Genomic DNA, 20,837 nt, shown 5'->3' with positions numbered 1-20,837 from the left:
TATTTTGTTCTCCTTTAACAATAAATATGTAAAATGTTTGAATAATATTCCAAAAACATTTATTTAATTAGTATGTCATTTGTAATATGAAGTCTGCCTCTGTCCAAAGATCAACTGTAAATCTGAATCAATTTCACTAACACTTGAACACCACCTGCTATTCTGAGTAAGACAGAGAATAATAGGATAGCAAATGTAGACAGACTGCCCCCTGTTGTTTAGTATGGAACAAATATAAAGTGCCTTTTGGCTTTGCTGGTGACACTTGCCTGTATGTTTTTGTGTTTGTGTGTTTAGCCTCTGAAGCTATGCGAGGCTCCACTCCACTGGATGTGGCTGCATCTTCAGTGATGGACAACAACGGCCTGGCTCTGGCCCTGGAGGAACCTGATCTGGAGAAGGTTTGTTGCTTCAGGACTCAAATCTGAAGCTCAGTGCAGTAGTCATTTCACGCTTGACTGCAACTTAAGGACTGAGGCTGCGTAAGAATCTGAGACGTAATGAAATTTGTTATAATTTTACCATAATTGATCCTCAAACCACTATTAAAATGTAGCAACCCAGCAAAATTGCTTCAGCTCAGCGTAATAGAAAGTACAAAAATATCAGCTTGTATTTGTTGAGCTGTGTCACTCATTTCTTTTGTTGGCAGAAATGTGCAATTTGTACAGAAAGCTTATTTAAATGCTGTCATGCCACAACTCAGCCACAAAGCACTGCACTTTGTGGTTTCAGGCTGATTTAGATTACCATGCAGTTTTTTATTCTGTTCATTAAAACTGACCCTGAGGTATTTGTTGTTGTAGCAGATAGATCTGACTATGATAGATTTACTTTAGTGTTAAATATTATTCCAGGCACTGTGGAATTAAAGAGAATTTGAATCAAATTACATGAAACATGCTGAAATTAGAGAACCAGATATTCTCGTTTTAAGAGTAAATTTAGTTTTATGTAGATTAAGTGCTCTGAAACAACCTTTTAGTCAAAAAGACTCTTAGTACTCAGATGGTGAGATGAAATTAGTCTTGCTTGTCCTTGAGATTTTATAATATTCAAGTGATATCAGTATTTTTTATGTCATATTAGAATGAAGTACGGAAACGGTCTGAAATGCAAAATGATCAGCACATTAATTTTCATTATCAACTACTGAGATGACTTCTTATTAAAACTTCTCACAGCTGACTTATGGTGAAACAAGGTCAGATAGAAATAGAAACTTCATACCACATACATTTTCCCAGTGAAAAATTAAGTATGACGTTCTGCCAGTTTAGTAAGCTAACAGAGCAAATGCTTTTAAACCATCACCGTTACTGAAACTGACTGTCAAAAAGACTGTGTGCCATCATAATACACCCAGGAGTGAAACAGAATTTTGTGTGTGTGTGTGTGTAGGTGGTGACATACTTGGCAGGCTGTGGTCTTCAGAGTTGTGCCATATTGGTTGCCAAGGGTTACCCAGACCTGGGCTGGAACCCCATAGAGGGAGAGCGTTATCTGTCCTTCTTGAGGTTCGCTGTCTTCTGCAACGGTATGTTGACTTCCATACTGAGTTCAACAAGAAAATACAGTTAATGTAGCGTTTTAAAAATACACTTCGGAGTTTTTGTCCACTTGTGGAGCTGTTTCAAAATGAGGTCTTGCAAATGTTTTATGATGCAGAAAATATATTCAACATGTTTGTTAGGCCTTAAGAATACAATTTGTTTTTGCAAAACTGGAAAAAGTCATTTCAGCTTTATGAAATCCTGCATGTAGAGACAAATACAACTGAGAGGATTCATTACCCCTGTGAATCTGTCTTTGTGAGTGGTGTGTAGATGTGGTGTTTGCACGGTTATGTTTTTGTGACACTGTTATTACAGTAATAGGTAGAGAAATTAAAAGCAGGCAGAAATCACAGAATCACCTTCCCTTCATTAACCCTAATCCTCCATAACTATAAAAACTTAACTAAAGTGACCTTGTGCAAGACATTTTACCAACAACTGTGGTGCTGCTCAGTTGCCATGACTGGGAAACCCAAGTGGAAGTGTCAGTGAGCTTTCCCTGGATAAAAAATTAAATAGTCCTTTAGCAGAGCACTGAATACCACTTCCAGGATTTCAGCCCTCTCGCTGACACTGACCTTTCCTTTCGGGATTATTTAAATCATCTCCTAATGTGTGAGAAAGTTTCATCTAAATACCCGTCTATTGGCCTTCTTGTATTTGCATATCAGGTGAGAGCGTGGAGGAAAATGCCAACGTGGTGGTGAAGCTGTTGATCAGGCGTCCAGAGTGTTTTGGCCCCGCCCTGAGGGGAGAGGGAGGCCAGGGTCTGCTGGCCGCCATGAAGGAGGCCATCAAGATCTCTGAGGATCCAGCTCTGGACCTGCCTAAAACCCCTGCTGCAGTCAATACTGCGTAAGAATCCACACCAGTTTCTCTTACACATTTTCTGTTCTTGTGAGGGTGGAAAAGCCTCTCAATCAGCATTTAGATCATCATGACAAAAACCCATTCAGTGGATCGAAAGCAATCAGTAGTGATTAAGTCTCACATTATCTGTGTCTTTGTGGGGAATTTCAGTGTCTTTCCGAGGGCTGCATTATCTTTAGTTAGTACACACTTTAATGGTGCCATGTCAGTATGAATTTGATATATTGTTCATTCACATTACTGGGAAGATATTGAAGGTTACTTCTTTGTGGAAGCCTGCACAAAGGAAAGAGAAGGAGGTCATTGCTCTGTTTGAATATGAAGGGTTTAATTTTATTGAAATTATTTACTAAAATGTCTCCTGCCAAAATAGGAAAGTCTTTAAAGAGGAAATTATTTATTTTATTTAACCACTGTACAACATAATGTTTTATTAAACCAGGTCAGTTTAGATTAATGTTCCCCTCCAGACAAATTTTAAGACAAATACTGTAGAGATGCTCTGCTTTGAATAATAATTTATCTGACATAGTTTTGACAAAAACAGTCTCCCTCACGGAAAAATCCAGAATCTATGAATATGCAAATGTGTTTCCTCTCACAGCTTTAATTGCTGGATGCAAGATGCCTCCTACTTTTCTGAAAAGCTTATTGTCAGTGTGTGTGAACATCACACTTTGCTTGAATAGAAGTAGAGTCTTGAATGGCTAAATCAGAGAAATTTTAGGACACAGGTTAAACATAAAGACATCATGCAGATATACTAGAGGTTAGAGACTCAAGAAAAAAATTAATGCAGCGTTGATATTGATCGAAGCGAGTTTGTGGAAAGTGTTGGTGCCTGCCTGCTCACATCAGTATGCAAAGCTTGTAATACACTGGATGCATTTTAATGGGTAAGGTTATTATTGCCTGACGTGAGGAGAGGAATTGGGAAGCAGGTCAAAATCAATATGTATAACATAGTGGCCTGTAAGGAGATCATGTATTGTGCAAAAACACTGTTACAAATGCTCACAAAATTACCCATCTACTGCTCCTCTGTTACTCCTCTTTTTTCTTCTCAAACTACCTTATTAAACCTATAAATTTATGGTTCCTGAGTCTCCGACTACCATGGATAGTCATATATTTCTTCATATATTTAAGAAAGATATTGTCCAAGTGACAGAGTTGTGTTTTGTGTGTCTGTATGTTTCAGGTCTGGTGAGGAAGAGGAAGAAATTATCCACATGGGCAATGCCATCATGTCATTCTACTCAGCTCTTATTGACCTGCTGGGACGCTGTGCTCCAGAGATGCATGTGAGGCTCTCGACAGCATCCTGCATTTGTAAAAATAAATCAAAAGGAGTAGAATTTGGATCATCATAAGTCTGGTTCCTCTGAGAGTATCTTCATAGTGCTTGTTTAACATCATCTGTCATAAATATAACTGTAATTATAGTATTTGTTTGCCTTCTAAAATTGGTAAACATACTGTATAAAAAGAGACAGGAAGACCCTCCTTTTGTGTTTTGTTGAAGGCGCCTCTTTTATGAGGATTCACAACATAAAAACACAGAATAAACCCATTTTTAACTTTTCAATTACAGCTACAATACTGTGCTGTGCTACTAGATTTAAATTTGGTAACATATTCTACTACACATTCATCACTTTCCCCCTGCCATAGGCCTACTAGATGCCTTTTCATCATGCACAGACTCTCAGCTATCCAGAACCCATTATATACAGTGGTATTGCTGCAGTGACCTGAATTAAATAGCAAGGTTTATGCCGACTATGTCTCTGTTTGTATCTCTAAAAGCTTATCAATGCGGGTAAAGGTGAGGCGCTGCGTATCCGAGCTATCCTGCGCTCTCTGGTTCCCACTAAAGACCTGGTTGGCATCATCAGCATCCCCCTCAGAACGCCTGTGGTTAATAAAGGTATGGTGGTCTGCCTGCTGGAGGTATATTATTGTAAATAACTGTGTTCTACTGTAGCAGCCAGGAATCATTCAGGAGTTAATATCTGTACACTCCTGTTTGTGCTTTGCTTATAATTTTATGTGTAGTTATCAGCTTACCTAAAAAAAAAAAAGCTATCATCAGCAGCAATCACACCAGAAAATTAACTACATATCCAATTTTCTATGTGCCATGTTTTAAGAACGCAAGCTGCATCTTAAATGACTGAACTCATCCCCAACTACCCATCCCCAATGTTTAAGCCTGTTTTTTCTTTACTTAAATAGTCTGAAATACTAGAAAGATCAGATCAGATTATAGATAAGAGATAGAAATAACAAATACAACATTTACAAAGTGTATATCTTGATTTTTTTTTAAAAAACATAAATCTGAGACTTTCTTTTCTAAAAAACCTTCAGATGGCTCAGTGACAGAACCCGACATGTCAGCCTGTTTCTGTCCGGACCACAAGGCCCCCATGGTGCTCTTCCTGGACAGAGTGTATGGCATCGAGGACCAGAGCTTCCTGCTCCACCTATTGGAGGTCGGCTTCCTGCCTGACCTCCGAGCCTCGGCGTCTCTGGACACAGTGAGTGTGAAAAAAAAACTAAATAACTTTAATCCCTAGCAACCCTTACGCCTTCAAATACCCATTTTAGACTCAATAGCTACCAAAACATTTGTGTCTATTTATTTTATCATCTTTCTCATCTCCATGGCTATTACATTTCTGACTCAAATGGTGTTCTTTAATTTAGTAATAATGCCAGTGCACAGAGTTATGCTTGCGTTCCCAGTTTGCTCATTAAAAATGTGTGTGTGTGTAGAGTCAGATAATCTCAGCAAACAATGAACACTGATTGCTCAGTAATACAATCAGGACAAAGCCTCATCATGACTGCCTCCAAGTTGTTAGATGCATTAACATAATCACTGGTAAAATCATCCCATTAGAAACAGTAAACATCTTCTCATCCACAGAAAATGAGAAATGAGCTTATTCAATATATTTTTGTAAGTTTATGTGTCTGATCAGTAGTTCGACTTATCATGTTGGTCTAATACTTAGAGACATAACACTCCCTGCTGGGGCAATGTGAGAATCACCAGTAAACCACTGTGAATATTTCACAAATTTCTCTAGAGGAAATATAATTGCTCTCCATATAACTTATCAGCTGAATTAGTGTAAAAATGATTACTATTGCCATCATTTACCACAGGTTCACTGTTTCTCACATCAAACATGCAGTGAATCTACTGTGTTTGTCAATGAGAAATTTTCAATGAGGGGTGTCAGGTTCGATTTTTATTTTTTGAGCAGTCTTGTGTTACTCCACAATTACCTGATCTGATTTAACAGGGAAGTTTTCCTCAACATGTTTGAGGCTCATGTTGCCTTGTCAGCTTTTTAGATTAATAAAAAACTGAATTATTGAAAAAGAATCTGTGTTCTTGTATCAAGAAAAGTCATATTTGTCCCCATAAAGTCATCTCAAGTCTTCAGCAGGCTTTATTACTCCAAGACAAACATTTTAAGTTTATAATGTATAATGTATAATGACTTGTTGTTTGGCATTAAGTCTGGAGTTAGTTTTTCACCAGTAAGGTTTGTTTGCTTTTTCAATTTGCATACATATAGTAAGGTAAACTGCACTTTGCACTATCACCACCATCTCCTGTCCCCCATAAAAGTCACATTTAAAAGTAAGAACATACAGAAATCTTTCATAAAACCATTCATATTCAGTCAATTTTCAAATCTTGGGCATCATTTCAATCATTCACCAACTGTGACATCAGGGGGAAATGGATGTTTTTCAACTCCACTTTAACAGGGCTTTACTGTTTTTATCTGCCAGTGAACCACATATTATTTCTTTTTGCTCCTGCCAGGAGCCTATAATCACTCCAACCTTCCACTAATCTTGACAAGACTGTAGCGTGCCTCTCCGTCCTTCAGCTATTGTATACCTATTGTTCTCTGTCCAACAGGAGGTGTTAAGTACCAGTGAGACGGCGTTGGCCATGAACAGATACATCGGATCAGCTCTGCTGCCTCTGCTGACCCGCTGTGCCGCTCTCTTTGAAAACACAGAGCACTACGCACAGCTGATCGACTCCACGCTACACACCATCTACCGGTTGTCCAAAGGCCGCTCACTCACTAAAGCCCAAAGGGATGCCATTGAAGACTGTCTGCTGGCTATCTGCAAGTAAGGCTTGCCAAGCTTTGCTCAGACTCTGCTGAGTGAAAATATTAAAGAAGAGCTGGAGATTGACAGAGGCTGCACACTGTTGTATTCAAAACAGTTCTACTGTCAAATAGCTTGCCTCAAGCTTTAGTACAACACATATTGAAAAGCCCTCTCTTCCACCTCACTTGAACAACCAGGAAACATTGATTTAATCACATTAAATTAAGGCAAATTTGATATTTGGGTTAATTTAACCAGCACCCTGGCTTTTAATCACTTTTAGAAACAAATAATATGACATATTTTGTACTTTAATTATTGGTAAACCCAGTCGTTTTTGAGGACCTCATACATATTCAACAAAGAATAACTGCCATGCTGTGCTTTTGGAAGGATTGACATGTTATAAATTCAGCTCTATTGATGCCAAAGTTAGCATCAGCAACATTATCATTAATTAAGAACCTACTTAGTATTACAGAGTGATCACACTGATAATTAAGGAGTTTCACCACATAACATTTGCCAGTCATTTTGGATTTCTGTGACAAAGTTTGACCTCCGTTGACTCTGAGTCATGCAGCTCTGTGCATATAGTATGTCTGCCAGGTATTTATGGTTACATTACAGCTGACATTCTGGGCTTTACTGAGAGTTGTCCTTCATACAGTTAAACTAGTTTACACCAAGTCTTGGATAATCTATTTCTACTCAGATGCTCCAACTGGATTAATTGCACAAGTGAGAATTATATCAGATCAGTTCTGCATATTGCTGAAATGAACGTTGCTTGAATCTGCAGTTAGTTATTTATTTGATATCTAGTCTTTACTTTCTCCTTCTTTATTTTTATGTTTAAACAATCTATATTTATTTTACAGGCATCTGCGTCCCTCCATGATGCAGCAGCTGCTCAGACGGCTGGTGTTTGATGTTCCCATGCTTACCGAATACTGCAAAATACCTCTCCGGGTGAGACACTGGACACTGTCTGTTGACCATATTGTGTTTGATTTATGAATACAAGCAATCAGAGGCATCTCGTATTTCACAACCCATCTATCATCCTCATTTCCAGCACACTCAACACTCATAATAAATATAAATGTCTCCTTGTCAAAGCATTTTATATCTCACTTGTTTTCTCAGTGAATAAGCACTGTCCAGTCATTGACGTAACAATATTTAATACATTTGAACCTGACTTTTTATGCTCTCTTGTATCTGTGATCTCCAGCTGCTGACCCACCACTACGAGCAGAACTGGAAGTACTACTGTCTGCCGTCTGGTATGAGCAGCTTTGGCATAGCCTCAGACGAGGAGATCCTCCTCACCAAGAAACTCTTCTGGGGAATCTTTGACTCCCTGTCTCAGAAGGTACAGCCGGAAACCATGTTTTATAGATTATTTATTAAGATAAGATGACAGAATGTGCATGGACCAGGAAATAATTCATGATTTTGGAAAGCTATAATACTTCTCTGTATTTTCTGTATCTGTTCTTCTTCTTGCCCATTTTCCATCTCTGAGAATAAATAAGGAGATGAGGAAGTGTTTACCTTAAATCACTCTCTGTTGCATAATGTTTTAGTGGCCTAGTAGTGGTGCTTGCTCTCATAAAGCTTTACACTATTTTCTGCTGTTTTTTTAATATTCTTTTTCTCTGAAAATCTTGGATTTTCACCGCTCAAGTATGGCTCTCCTGAGAGGAGAAAAGTTCTTGGTAGTCAGAGGTAGTGAAGTGAAAGCTCAATGAAGTGCTTGTGAGCACTGCAGCTGAGGCGAAACCGAAACAGATGAATCATTTATCAGTCTGTGACAGGCTGCCACTTGGTGCAGACTTTTCCTGCTCTCTGGCTTTCATTTTCTTTCCTATTCCTCTTCTTTCTCTGGCTCTGCTCTGCTCCGTCTGTCCATCTAATAGCTAAAGAGACATGGCCTCAACAACTGCAGAGAAAATGGTTGGATAATCAGTGTGTAACCCTTCTCCCTTGTCTGTTTGTCTTCTGTTCTGTAGAAGTATGATTCTGAACTTTTCAAAACGGCCAACTTATGCCTGTGTGCCATCGCTGGAGCCCTGCCTCCTGACTTTGTGGATGCCAGTTTAGGGGCAACACTGGAGAAACAGACATCAGTGGATGCACAGGGCAACTTTGATCCCAAACCTATAAACACTGCCAAGTGAGTGGTTTGAAAATATACCCACCTACTCACTCACTTATTTAGAGTCAAGGAGATAAAAGGCACAATGTAGGAATTAATCTTAAGTCTTAAACTGATTGTGTTTTGCCAAATATAAGATTTTTGTTAAAAACTACAAACCAAAGCTTTTACCTGCTAAATATACAAGATTTACAATTTACATGATATAATGACAAACATTATCTCTATTTTTCAGCATCTCCCTTCCTGAAAAACTCGAGTACATTGCCAACAAATATGCAGAGCATTCCCATGATAAGTGGTCCTCAGAGAAGGTCAGTCCCTGTGTGGTCTGACATTTGATTTATTTCTACATATACAGTAGAGACATGTGGAAGAAGCAGAACAAAATGATGGGAATTGAGGACTTCTAATTGTGGTCTACATTGTTTGGTTGTTGCAGGTGTCAGCAGGCTGGAAACATGGAGACAATATGGACGAGCACGCCAAAACCCATCCACTGCTGAAGCCTTATAAAGCTCTGAGTGAGAAGGTACATGCACACCGGTACACAGACAGCTGCTGCTTGGGGAGTGTTTAAACAACCTCTGATACCTGAAAGAGAATACATCTTTAAATATTTAAGAAATAATTAATATTATATACTGTATATATAATTTAAGACACATTTGCTTCACCAGTTTTTACTGATAGATGAAAGTTTTAGTTATAAAAACAACTTCTCTCAGAGGCAGAGATGCTGTGAAGATAAGGGGATAAACAGAAAGAGATTTTAAGCCAAAAAGTAATTTGTTTGGTTGCGGTAGGAGAGAGAAACATACCGGTGGCCAGTGAAGGAGTCACTGAAGAGCATGCTGGCTATGGGCTGGAACATTGAGAGGACCAAGGAGGGAGAAGCCATCTTCCAACAACGAGAGAGTGAAAAACAACGAAAGATCTCAGAGTCTCAGGTAACATCCTGATATATAATTCCCGCATTTTTTTTTAATGATAACACAAAAAAACCAAATACTTTGTGTTTCACGGATGTGACATACAGTATTACTACCTTATTCACTGATTTGTAATTGACAGAATCCACAAGATTCTCTCTTTTTAATTTTTTTCTCCATCTCTTAGTCGCAAAATATCATTTTATAATGGGGCCCCATTTCACAATTACCATAAACACAAATCAATTAAGAAAATTAGTGTCACTTTTATATACCATTAAAATACAAACTTTTGCTTTTAGTGGTTTTTCAGCACCATGGACAGCTCAGGAGTCAGTGGTAAAGTTGTAGATGCCTTTACAATCTGACAATTGGTCATTTCTAAGAGAAAAAGATACAAAAAATGTGCTACATGCAAATATGTTGCCCACACACAAAAAAAATACACATGGCACATTGTATAGAAAGATATACTGTATTGCTTAACTAAATTGTGTTGTTGATTTTCTGCAGGTGGCACTTATTTCCTCTCTGTTAAGACATGAAATGTCGGTCAATCCAGAGACATTAAACACATGTCTTCCTGTGCATCAGAGAATTTTTCCTAAACAAAGACGAACAAAGAAAATGTTTTATTAGCTGCATATCATTCAGTGTCAGTGGGGAAAAAGTTCATAAAAATACATTGATTTAAAGGGAAATATTGTGGATTAGCTTTGATGGATTTAACATTTTTTAATATTAAAATATTGCTCTATGCTTGTATTTTCTGCTTCTGACTTTGTAGGTTAACGGATTCAGTCCTGCTCCAATGGACCTGCACAATGTCACTTTGTCAAGAGAGTTACAGGTTGGTTTTCATCTGACTCTTTAAGTGTTGTCACATATACACTACCCTCAGAAAAAATGGGATTGAGAGTCTGCAGCCAGGCAAACAGCTTTGTGAAACTGTACTTCTGCACAGCTTTGAGCTAAATGCTAACGTCACCATGCTAAAATGCTGATGCTAAGCAGGTATCATGTTTACAATGTTCACCATCTTAAGTTCAGGATGTTAATATGCTAACATTTGCTAATCAGCCCTGAACACAAAGTTTGGGCTGATTGGAATGCCATTAATTTTGCAGGAATAAACCAAAGTATTGTAGAAACTGAAATTATGACCTGATCATGCTGCTAAATGAAAGGTCATGCCACCAAAGTCTGTAGGATTAATCCTCTGGGGACCATGCATGTCTGTTCAAAATTTCATGGCAACTCATATGATAGCTGTTTCAGTCTGGACCAAAGTGGTGGACTGCCCCTAGCATGGCTAAAAATAGAACCATAGTGTAGAAGGTGGAGTGAGAGAAATGTGTTTGAAACACAAAACCAGGATGAAAGCATTCAAAATGGATGAAAGATACATTTTTGCTGTGTCCACAGGGCATGGTGGAGGTGGTTGCAGAAAATTACCACAACATCTGGTCCAAGAAGAAAAAAACTGAACTCATTAGCAAAGGTATGCAAATGTACAGGTTAAAAATACACCATTACACTTGTCTAATAATCATTTACTCTGGAGGTGTAAAATACATACATAATTTTTTGGAAAGTCCTGCAGTAATTCTGGCCTGTTATTTGTGTAAAATGCACTTTAAATGATTTTTTAATTCGATTTGACCTACCAGGAGGAGGGACCCACCCACTGCTGGTTCCCTATGACACCCTGACCGCTAAAGAGAAATACAGAGACAGAGAGAAGGCCCAGGATCTCATCAAGTTCCTGCAAATCAGTGGCTATGCCATCACAAGGTTAACCTCCTCTCACTCCCATGTGTTATTTATTGTAGAAATAAGTAAAAAAAATAATAAGCAGAATGTCACAACAGCACAAAGTTGTGTATAAATGTTTACTGTGTTGTATACTTAAGGCAAAATCAAGTGATTATTATATACTTTTATTCACAATATTTTCCTTAGCTGGTACTGATTTAACCTGGGTTGAAAATTATATTCTAGTTGATCTCCTTGCTGTAGCACTACTGTGCATGCAACCCGTATTTTTTTTACATGTGCTTAACCTTTGTTAATGAACTGTAGTCATTTGGGATTCTTTCATGTCACAGAGGTCAGAAGGACATGGAGCAGGACTCATCATCCATGGAGAAGCGTTTTGCCTACAAGTTTCTCAAGAGGCTGCTGAAATATGTTGACTCTGCCCAGGAGTTTATTGCACATCTTGGTGAGTTTATGGCATTTTTTAAACACAGATACACTGAGTAGTAATACATGCTGTACATTGAAGTCTTAAAAATGGAAGGAAAAAAAATATGACTCTGACCTTGCTACTCAACTTTTTAATCCAGAGGCTATGGCCACCAGTGGGAAGACAGACAAATCACCTCATGACCAGGAAATCAAGTTCTTTGCAAAGGTCTGGAAGTCTGAAATTGAAATGAGCCACTGAAATCCTGTCAAATTTACATTTAATACGTAGCTTTTGTTGAAGTTTTGGTCTCACAGCTGTATTTCCTCTCTCCAGGTGTTGCTCCCACTGACAGATCAAACCTTTAAGAACCACTTTCTCTACTTCCTGTCCACACCCAGCAAGAACCTGAGCAGCTGTGGATGTGCCTCCAACAAAGAGAAGGAGATGGTCACCAGGTACTCTGCAGTAGAAATACATGTTTACCTCACTCTTTTAATAGTCAGGTTTTTGCAGGTCAGAGTTTGTTTTTTGACAAATAGGATGTCCTCCCTCAAAGAAAGTTTTCTCTCAGTGAATAATAAACCTCTACTTTATTTCTTTCCTTTTACTTTCCTTTTCTTCAGCCTTTCTTTGCTCTGTCTTGACTTTTTATTCAGTTCTGTTCTTACCTTCCCTCTTTTCCAGCCTGTTCTGTAAGCTGGCAGCTCTTGTCAGACACAGGATTTCTCTCTTTGGTAAGGTTGACCTCTGTTTGTGTGCCTGTGTGCCTCTTTGCTTTAAATCTCTTCCCATATCTACAGCAAATGTTTCTCTCACAGGAGGTGACTCAGCGATGATGGTGAGCTGTCTGCACATCCTCACTCACTCACTTGACACAAGGTAAGCACATATGATTTTGTATTGTAGCTGTAGACGTTAGACAGTATTCCATCAAGTAGAGATCATTAAAATCAGTCTTCTGCGTGCACATTAGCCCTTGTGTTCCCTCCCCTCTCTCAGAACAGTGATGAAGTCTGGTGCAGAGCTGGTCAAAGCCGGGGTTCGCACTTTCTTTGAGAATGCGGCAGAGGACCTGGAGAAGCTGCTGGAGATGCTAAAACTGGGGAAGTTCATGCAGTCGCGTGCGCAGATGAAGAGCGTCAGTCAGAGCATCAACTACGTGACTGTGGCGCTGCTGCCCATCCTCACTGCCCTGTTTGAACACATCGCAACATATGAGTTTGCAGTTGACCTGCTGTGTGAGTTTGTAATTTCAATAGTAAATGCTGTCGATTGCAGTTTGCCTTTTCCCCCTTATCATCTTTAAGCTTTTTTTGTTGTTAGAAGTTTTTTTATTGTTAGAAATAGATGTGTGCTTAATGAAGTATGTGTGTTTCAGTGGATGATGTGCAGCTGTCCTGCTACCGAATTCTGACCTGTTTATACACTCTGGGAACAGGAAAGAATATCTTTGTTGAGAGGTAAGAGGTCAACCTGTTTTGAAATCATGCAGCAGGATAAAAAATGGCTTTTAGTTGTATTCATGAGCAAGGTTGTATAGTTGATCATTAATTTTAAGAATCCTTTTAAAGAGTAATGTGTGCAGTAATTTGTATAATCCATGAGAATTAGCATCACTGTTTGTGACCAATGGACTATGCGAAACAGCAGTTTGCTGTCGAGATAACGATCATATTTTATGAAAATCCATTAAAAGAAAAAAAGGATTTTGTTGTGCAGGGGAGAGGACACAACAGAAACACTGAGAGCTGTGAAATGTCTTTCATTAAAACCATGATTCTGTGAGATTATTCCCTGAGTGGCTGTTACACGGCCATAAAACCTCTCAAAACTGTTATGGATTGAAATTTTCTCACCTTGAGCCGAGTCAAGCAGTAAAATAACCAATGAAAAAGTTTGACCACAACCTTACCTTAGCTGTGTGGTCTAAATCAATCCTCATACCATGTGGAGCTCTATGACTGCTCTATGGACCGCAAGTCCAATGTCAAAAAAACATTAGAGTATTAAAGATAGATGTAATTCCAGTAGGCACCAGGAATTGCAGTGATCTTTCCAAGAAAAAAAAGCATATGAAGACTTCCTATCTTGTATGTTGCAACAAGCTGTTTATGATGTGTTAATTTTTTCATAGTGCTTGTCACCTTTATATCACACGGTATATATTTACATGTTGATATGCAGGCATCTGCCAGCACTGGGGGAGAGCCTGTCCACCCTGGTAGCAGCCATGCCTGTAGCGTTCCTGGAGCCTCACCTAAACGCCTACAACCCGCGTTCGGTCTTCAACACCAAGACCCCCCGTGAGAAGGCCAGTGAGTGTCTATCTTTGATGATCATTATTCCATTATTATAATTATATCTGATTTTTGAAATATTGAAAATAATATCTGTTTTGTTGCAAATACTGATGGTGTTTGTCTTGTAGTCCTCAGTATGCCTGACACAGTGGAGGAGATGTGTCCAGAGATGCCTCGCCTCGACAGGCTGCTGAAAGATGTCAATGATGTCTCAGAGTCTGGAGCACGCTACAGCGACATGCCACAGGTCTGAATTTGCTGATTGGATATTTGAATGTATGCAAACAGCTCTATTTTGAGGGGTTTGTTCTATCAATTTTAACCTTGTTTTTCTTTTTTTTTTTTTAAATGTCTCTTGGCAAATTGCCCAACTTAATGGAAGTGCAATGCTAAATTGCCAGAGCACCCCTTTAATGTTTTAGTTTTCCTTACTTCATTTACCACTAGTAAGGCTTTATTTATTTACTTACTACTAGACTGACCTTCAAAAAATGCTAAATAATTTAAGAAATGTTAATGTTTGCAGTGAGTGCTGAATATAATGTTACAATCTAATCAAAATGATGTAGAACATTTTGAAATTACATCCTTTATTTAAAAATTGTATTTATACCATCTTTTAGAGACCCCTTGAATTGTGCACATGAAGTTTAAATGTATCACTGTAGGAATACAAGCCTCCATTATACATTTATTTGTAGATTTAGCAAGTGGATTTTGCACCACTTCAGATATACATAATGTTCCAAGACTGTCATTTTTACTGTATTTACATATTTTTGCAAAACAAAGGTACAAATCTAGTGTTTTATAATCTTAAAATCAATAATTACTGGAGGATATGGCATATATCGTTGGATTTATAATCCCCTTTAGAACTTTGGGTCCCCAACATCATATAGCAATTAGTTCCTGATTGCCTCTTCCATCATCATACCTTCAGCCTGTTTCCTGCAGGTGATTGAGGTGATCCTTCCCATGCTGTGTAACTATCTGTCCCACTGGTGGGAGAAAGGTCCGGAGAACTCACCCCCAGATGCTAAGTGCTGCACCATGGTGACCTCTGAACACCTCGGCGTCATCCTGGGGAACATACTCAAGATCCTCAACAGCAACTTGGGCATTGATCAAGCCCCCTGGATGAAGAGAATTGCAGGTAAGTGCCAGGTCCAAGACTGTTAGAGAAACTGATAAATGTGATCTGACAGGGTTCCTGGTAGTCAGATTGTGTTTTTAGCCCAACTAAGAATCTCTGATTGTAAAGAATTCTCTGGGTATGTCAGGTAATATCACAGACTTTTACAAATGATCACTTTGTAGGAATATGCACGTACAGGAGGTGCAGAGTTTTGGTAGAACATTTGCATTTTAGTGCACATTCCTTAGTGGGAGTTCAGGAAAGGCCAGATAATATAATTGGCTGCTATGAGGACACGTAGCCTGAAGCACTTTCTCACTTCAGTTTTTAAATCCTTATTTGAGAGGTAGGTAATTGTTCTTCTTAAACATTTACCTACAAGGAAATTTAGATATGATACTATATTTTGAGAGATCGGCATATGAAAACAAATATGCTGATCTCAAAAAGTACTAAAATGACCCTGAATGATGTAGTTTGGCAGTTGTAACAGAGTAACAGAGCCAAAGATATCCAGGGACACAGGGTGAATTTTGCTCCTTATGTTCTCAAACTTGGCATGCAAATCTTCTTCTTGAAAGCATCGGTCTCTCAGGCAAGAATGTATTTTCCATTGTCTCTGTCTCTAGTTTACTCTCAGCCAATCATCTGCAAGGCAGGAGGAGATCTGCTGAGAACCCACTTCCTGCCCACACTGGACAAACTAAAGAAAAAGACTGTGAAGGTGAGCTTAAAATATGTATATATGGTAATACAGTTGGACATTGCATTCACTGCTCATTGATACCAGTAGTTAGTTTTGCTGACTCCATCATTAGCTGCTGAACTTGTGGCGTATATATGAGCTGTCAGTGGTCTGAGGAGCTAACTTGACAACATTATGCTCATACACCTCATCTACTGAGAGTAAAAATACCTGTGTGTCACATCCTGAGAGGGGGAAGGGATTATCACCACGGGGTTGGAAGGGCTCATGTGTGAGGACATTTATACTAACAAAATAATAACAGATTAAAGGAGACAAGGTGTTCATGTGCTGCAAACATAGGTTGTGTCTGAAGAGGAGTTGCTAAAGGCCGACAGTAAAGTCGACAACCAGGAGGCGGAACTGCTCATTCTGGATGAGTTTGCTGTGCTCTGCAGAGACCTGTACTCTTTCTACCCCATGCTCATCCGTTACGTGGATAACAACAGGTACAACATACATACACACTTAGCTAGCATGAGCTTTTATTTAAGGATTTTTGTGGAGAATTTAGATTTTTACTCCATGTTTCTGTTCAGTTTCCAGTGAATATTTTCCTTTTTCCTTTTTACATTTTTCATGTATTACTGTTTAATCTATTAATTGATCATTTCTTAAACTGGATATTTTCATGCCCTGTCCTGCACAGATGGAACATGCTCATATTGTAACTTAGTCAAAAATGTCTTGTATCTTCAGGTCTAGGTGGCTGAAAGGGCCTGATGCAGACTCCACTGAGCTCTTCAGAATGGTAGCTGACATCTTCATCCTCTGGTGCAAGTCACATGTAAGTCTCACTACTATTACTGTACACCAAACTGTTTGTTCAGTTGAATTTTCATATGACAATGTAAGTTTTAATATCAGTTTTCATTTTCTTCCCTGATTAACCTCTTTAATCTTTCCTCTGAACCCAGAACTTTAAGCGTGAGGAGCAAAACTTTGTGGTTCAGAATGAGATCAACAATTTGGGCTTCCTAACTGGAGAAGGCAAGACAAAGATGTCCAAGGTAAACCATAGGATAATACATAGGATATGGGTGAATACAAAACTATAAAATTCGAGACATTTCTAATGATATGCTAATGATAGTTTATTTTGATTCATTGCCACATACTCACTAGAGCACCAAATGAATATTCATTGATGGCTGAAAATAGTCCTCAACAAAGAGACTATTTACTCCTGTTTGAGTAACCTTTCCCAGAAACTACAGCTGTCAAAAAACCCAAAAAAACCAAAACTGCTGTTTTTAGGAAATTACTGAGGCTTTATAAAAGGCTAAATTATATTTTTGTGTCCTGTTTTTAAAGATATACATCTTCAGTAAGAATCAATGAACTTGGGGCTGAGTGCCACAGGCAGAGCAGAGAAGTGAAAAAGTACTGAGAGACAGACTAACACATTGATGGTTTCTGATGTTTTGAGCAATTTTTTGAGAATAAGAGAAATAAAAAATACCAGCCTTATCCTTTATAAAATATCAGAGAAATCACCCCAGTGAAGCAGGCATTGAGTCACTATTTCCTTGAGTTTTTTCAGTTAATGTTAGAAATCAGACAAGTCTCCTGTCATCTTGACCTTCATGTTAACCAGAAAATGAGCTCTATTAATCAAAAATTTGAATTGAATTTGTATTTTAGATATTCTCATCAAAGCTGAGGTAACTCGCAGGCCTTCCAGGAATAACTCTTTGAAAATAGACCTCTTCATTCTGAGAGACGTCTGTCCCGTTTAATGACCCCTGGAGAATGAGCAAAGTACATCTCACTTCTCTTTAGGTTTCAAATGGACTTATCTCTCCTCTCTTGCTCTCTCCTTCACTATGTCAGCACTTTGGAAAAGCACAACCTGAATAGTTTGCCTGACAGGATCGCCGGGCTCTCCAATTCTTGCCACTGTATTTCAAAGACTTTGCTAATGAAAAGAAAAAAAATCCTTCTAAGCAGTTTTCTTGTGTTCTTAATAGATGCCCTGACATGCTGAACAAGCAGAATATGTAGATGTGAGATGTTCTACAAATCATCTGTATAAGTTCACAACTCTTAAATTCACCTCTACACCGAGGGTTTACGACATATGGCATTTCATGTGGATATTTGTTGTAGTAAAGTCAGGTCATATATTTGGATTTTGACAGTGTTTGGTCCAGCAGGCACTCAGCTAACTGTCACTGGGAGAGACTGTTGTTTATTTGTTTTGGCAGAGCTGGACAGTTAATTTATTTGCAGTCTTGGGGGGTTTTGACATAATCGCTCACAGTGAAGAAAAAGCTCCTCAGCTCTTGATCTTGCAGGATTCTACTTGTTAAGTGATTTATGTTGAAGCACCTTCAGTCCCTAGTACGTGATTCATCTTAATCAGTGGCTGGAAGGTGAAATACACTTTTTGTGCCCTGAAAGCAAAGTCATTGTAAATTAGATGTCGGATTTGGCAGCCAAATTTGGTTTAAGTGCTACATTTGAAATATTAAGTTAGTTAAGAAAAGGTTAATTAGTACAGTACATAAAAGCATCAAACTATTATTATTGTGTGATGGGACACAACATATAAAAATTATATATACAGTGCAATACAAAACACAATAAACCCCTATCAAAAGATAATATAAATAAAATAAATGGCACAAACTTAACTGTCCTGTTTGTTTCAACATTTGTTGGACTGTTTTTGATTTTCTTAGGAAGTGTTACAACCCTGATTGAGGGGAAGACCAAATCTGAGTTTCTTAAATAAACTAAATAAATGAAAAACAAACAACAGAAACACATGTTATAGTCCACAATTTGAGTGAGTTGGCTTCTTTTTGCTCTCTATACTCATGGTAGAGTAAATTAAGCTGCTCTGGTGTCTCTCTGCAGTCAGGTGGGGACCAGGAGAGGAAACACAAGCTTCGCCGTGGAGAATACTACTCCATCCAGACCTCTCTGATCGTGGCTGCCCTGAAGAAGATGCTGCCCATTGGCCTCAATATGTGCACCCCAGGGGACCAGGAGCTCATCTCCCTGGCCAAGATACGCTATAGTCTGGTGAGTTCCCTCAGCATTTAACTAAATACTGATGTGTTGTTAGTAGGCAGTCCTTATATTCAGCCATATCAACTTATTTTAGGACCTATAATGTAATTCACTGATAATGAGATAATGTTAATGAAGTTGGGCGTGTAACAAAGTTAATGTAGAATAAGTAGAGAATGTTTGCAAGTGTTCCTGAAGTGCAAATCTCTTAAATATCAAAAATACATTTTTTATTGTATGTCAGGGTGGTGCTGTTTTACTAGACCTATGTACTTTCACTCACAGTTCTTCTTCCAGTCAATATGATCTGCTTCACCACAGGTTTAATCACCCTAACATTACTATTTTAATGACCATACTTCCTTCAGATGGTTACTGTATGTAACTTAACCATTTTAAGTTAGGATACAGCTAATTAAATGTCTTTAATTAATTGTCTTTTTCTGTTGTGCAGTAGATATTTATAGAATTACAAATATTTTACAAATATAACCTTTTAATGTATAGCAATGGTGGATTAACTTGATTTTTTTCTGTGTTTTTTTTCATCTTAGAAAGACACAGATGATGAGGTGAAGGAGCACCTGCGTCAAAATCTCCATCTTCAGGAAAAGGTAAGTTAAATATGGAGAAATGCACTCAATAAGAATCGTTATTACAAAATGTGTATATTTATTTACATATTTAATCATACAGGCTTTCTGTATGGGAATAAGCAGCAACAGCAGTAGATGTAATCATAGATTTTACTTGTGGTGAGTATAATTTTTTGTGGTTTATTTATTGATGTAATTGTTATTGTGTTGTAGTCTGATGACCCAGCCGTCCAGTGGCAGTTGAACCTGTACAAAGACGTGGTGGTGAAGAGCGAGGAACCAGAAAACCCAGAACACACAGTGGAACGAGTTCAGAGCATCTCTGCTGCAGTTTTCCACCTGGATCAGGTTAAAAACACAACTTGCACTTATATTTCAGCTCACATATCAACATCGCAGGGCATGAAAAATTAAATTAGATATAAAATTAGATGAGACCTATCTAGCAGCTGCCTGTAATAGGTGACACAAAGTAATACTGGGTAGCAGTGTTGTGATTTGTGAATGAATCAGTTAGTCACACAAAAAGCAATCAACAACAATTTTGATAATGGATTAATTGTTATAGTAATTTATAATTGAAAAATGTCAAACATTTCCTCTCTCCCCTCTGTGAGGATTAGCTGTTTTTCTCTATTTTGTATCATTATAAATTGAACATCTTTGGGTTTTAGGCTAATTTATTCATCAAAAAAGTAACCTACAGATTATGAGATGATGAAAATAGTCAGCACGGTAGTTGCAGCCTTAATGCCTTTTACATTATACCAAGATAAAACATTGTGATAATCTAGATAAAATGCTACACAAAATATCTTAAATGTTAACTGCACAACTTTGTGTTTCACCGTTGTTATTTCCTTGTGTCTCAGGTGGAGCAACCTCTGAGGAATAAGAAGTGTGTGTGGCAGAAGCTGCTGTCCAAACAGCGTAAACGTGCTGTGGTGGCTTGCTTCCGCATGGCTCCCCTCTACAATCTACCCAGGTTAGTCTCTGTTGCACCTGTCTCACGCACTGATGCACAATGTCAATAATTATATTGACATGAACTATTTAAGAAACCCAGTAAGACATTGCTTTGTTTCAATCTAACAGTACATAACAAGCAATCACCAAATAGTTGTGTGGGGGCGGGGCATTTTCTTTCTTGATTGTGTACCCATGTAAACCCCTCA

General features: G+C 38.3%; 1 protein-coding gene across 7 annotated transcripts in view; it reads left to right on the top strand.

Annotated features, from left to right (window-relative positions):
* ryr3 (ryanodine receptor 3) overlaps positions 1–20,837 on the top strand; it is a 120,979-nt gene that overhangs the window by 79,428 nt on the left and 20,714 nt on the right. For all 7 annotated transcript variants that reach the window (XM_067571832.1, XM_067571831.1, XM_067571830.1 and 4 more), the window contains 34 exons: positions 298–401; positions 1,402–1,537; positions 2,228–2,411; positions 3,628–3,730; positions 4,236–4,356; positions 4,800–4,969; positions 6,376–6,596; positions 7,460–7,550; positions 7,816–7,956; positions 8,597–8,760; positions 8,978–9,056; positions 9,185–9,274; positions 9,549–9,692; positions 10,462–10,524; positions 11,100–11,175; positions 11,345–11,468; positions 11,783–11,898; positions 12,023–12,090; positions 12,199–12,320; positions 12,550–12,599; positions 12,684–12,744; positions 12,865–13,103; positions 13,244–13,325; positions 14,050–14,180; positions 14,294–14,412; positions 15,123–15,321; positions 15,933–16,027; positions 16,352–16,497; positions 16,748–16,835; positions 16,966–17,058; positions 18,911–19,078; positions 19,621–19,680; positions 19,876–20,010; positions 20,535–20,647. In XM_067571832.1, coding sequence (XP_067427933.1) covers positions 298–401; positions 1,402–1,537; positions 2,228–2,411; positions 3,628–3,730; positions 4,236–4,356; positions 4,800–4,969; positions 6,376–6,596; positions 7,460–7,550; positions 7,816–7,956; positions 8,597–8,760; positions 8,978–9,056; positions 9,185–9,274; positions 9,549–9,692; positions 10,462–10,524; positions 11,100–11,175; positions 11,345–11,468; positions 11,783–11,898; positions 12,023–12,090; positions 12,199–12,320; positions 12,550–12,599; positions 12,684–12,744; positions 12,865–13,103; positions 13,244–13,325; positions 14,050–14,180; positions 14,294–14,412; positions 15,123–15,321; positions 15,933–16,027; positions 16,352–16,497; positions 16,748–16,835; positions 16,966–17,058; positions 18,911–19,078; positions 19,621–19,680; positions 19,876–20,010; positions 20,535–20,647 — 4,096 coding nt within the window. The remainder of the gene's footprint in view (positions 1–297; positions 402–1,401; positions 1,538–2,227; positions 2,412–3,627; positions 3,731–4,235; positions 4,357–4,799; positions 4,970–6,375; positions 6,597–7,459; positions 7,551–7,815; positions 7,957–8,596; positions 8,761–8,977; positions 9,057–9,184; positions 9,275–9,548; positions 9,693–10,461; positions 10,525–11,099; positions 11,176–11,344; positions 11,469–11,782; positions 11,899–12,022; positions 12,091–12,198; positions 12,321–12,549; positions 12,600–12,683; positions 12,745–12,864; positions 13,104–13,243; positions 13,326–14,049; positions 14,181–14,293; positions 14,413–15,122; positions 15,322–15,932; positions 16,028–16,351; positions 16,498–16,747; positions 16,836–16,965; positions 17,059–18,910; positions 19,079–19,620; positions 19,681–19,875; positions 20,011–20,534; positions 20,648–20,837) is intronic.

The sequence above is a fragment of the Thunnus thynnus genome, chromosome 18 (assembly GCF_963924715.1).
Source record: "Thunnus thynnus chromosome 18, fThuThy2.1, whole genome shotgun sequence".
Taxonomy (NCBI): domain Eukaryota; kingdom Metazoa; phylum Chordata; class Actinopteri; order Scombriformes; family Scombridae; genus Thunnus; species Thunnus thynnus.
This window is presented reverse-complemented; position numbering and strand designations above follow the sequence as displayed.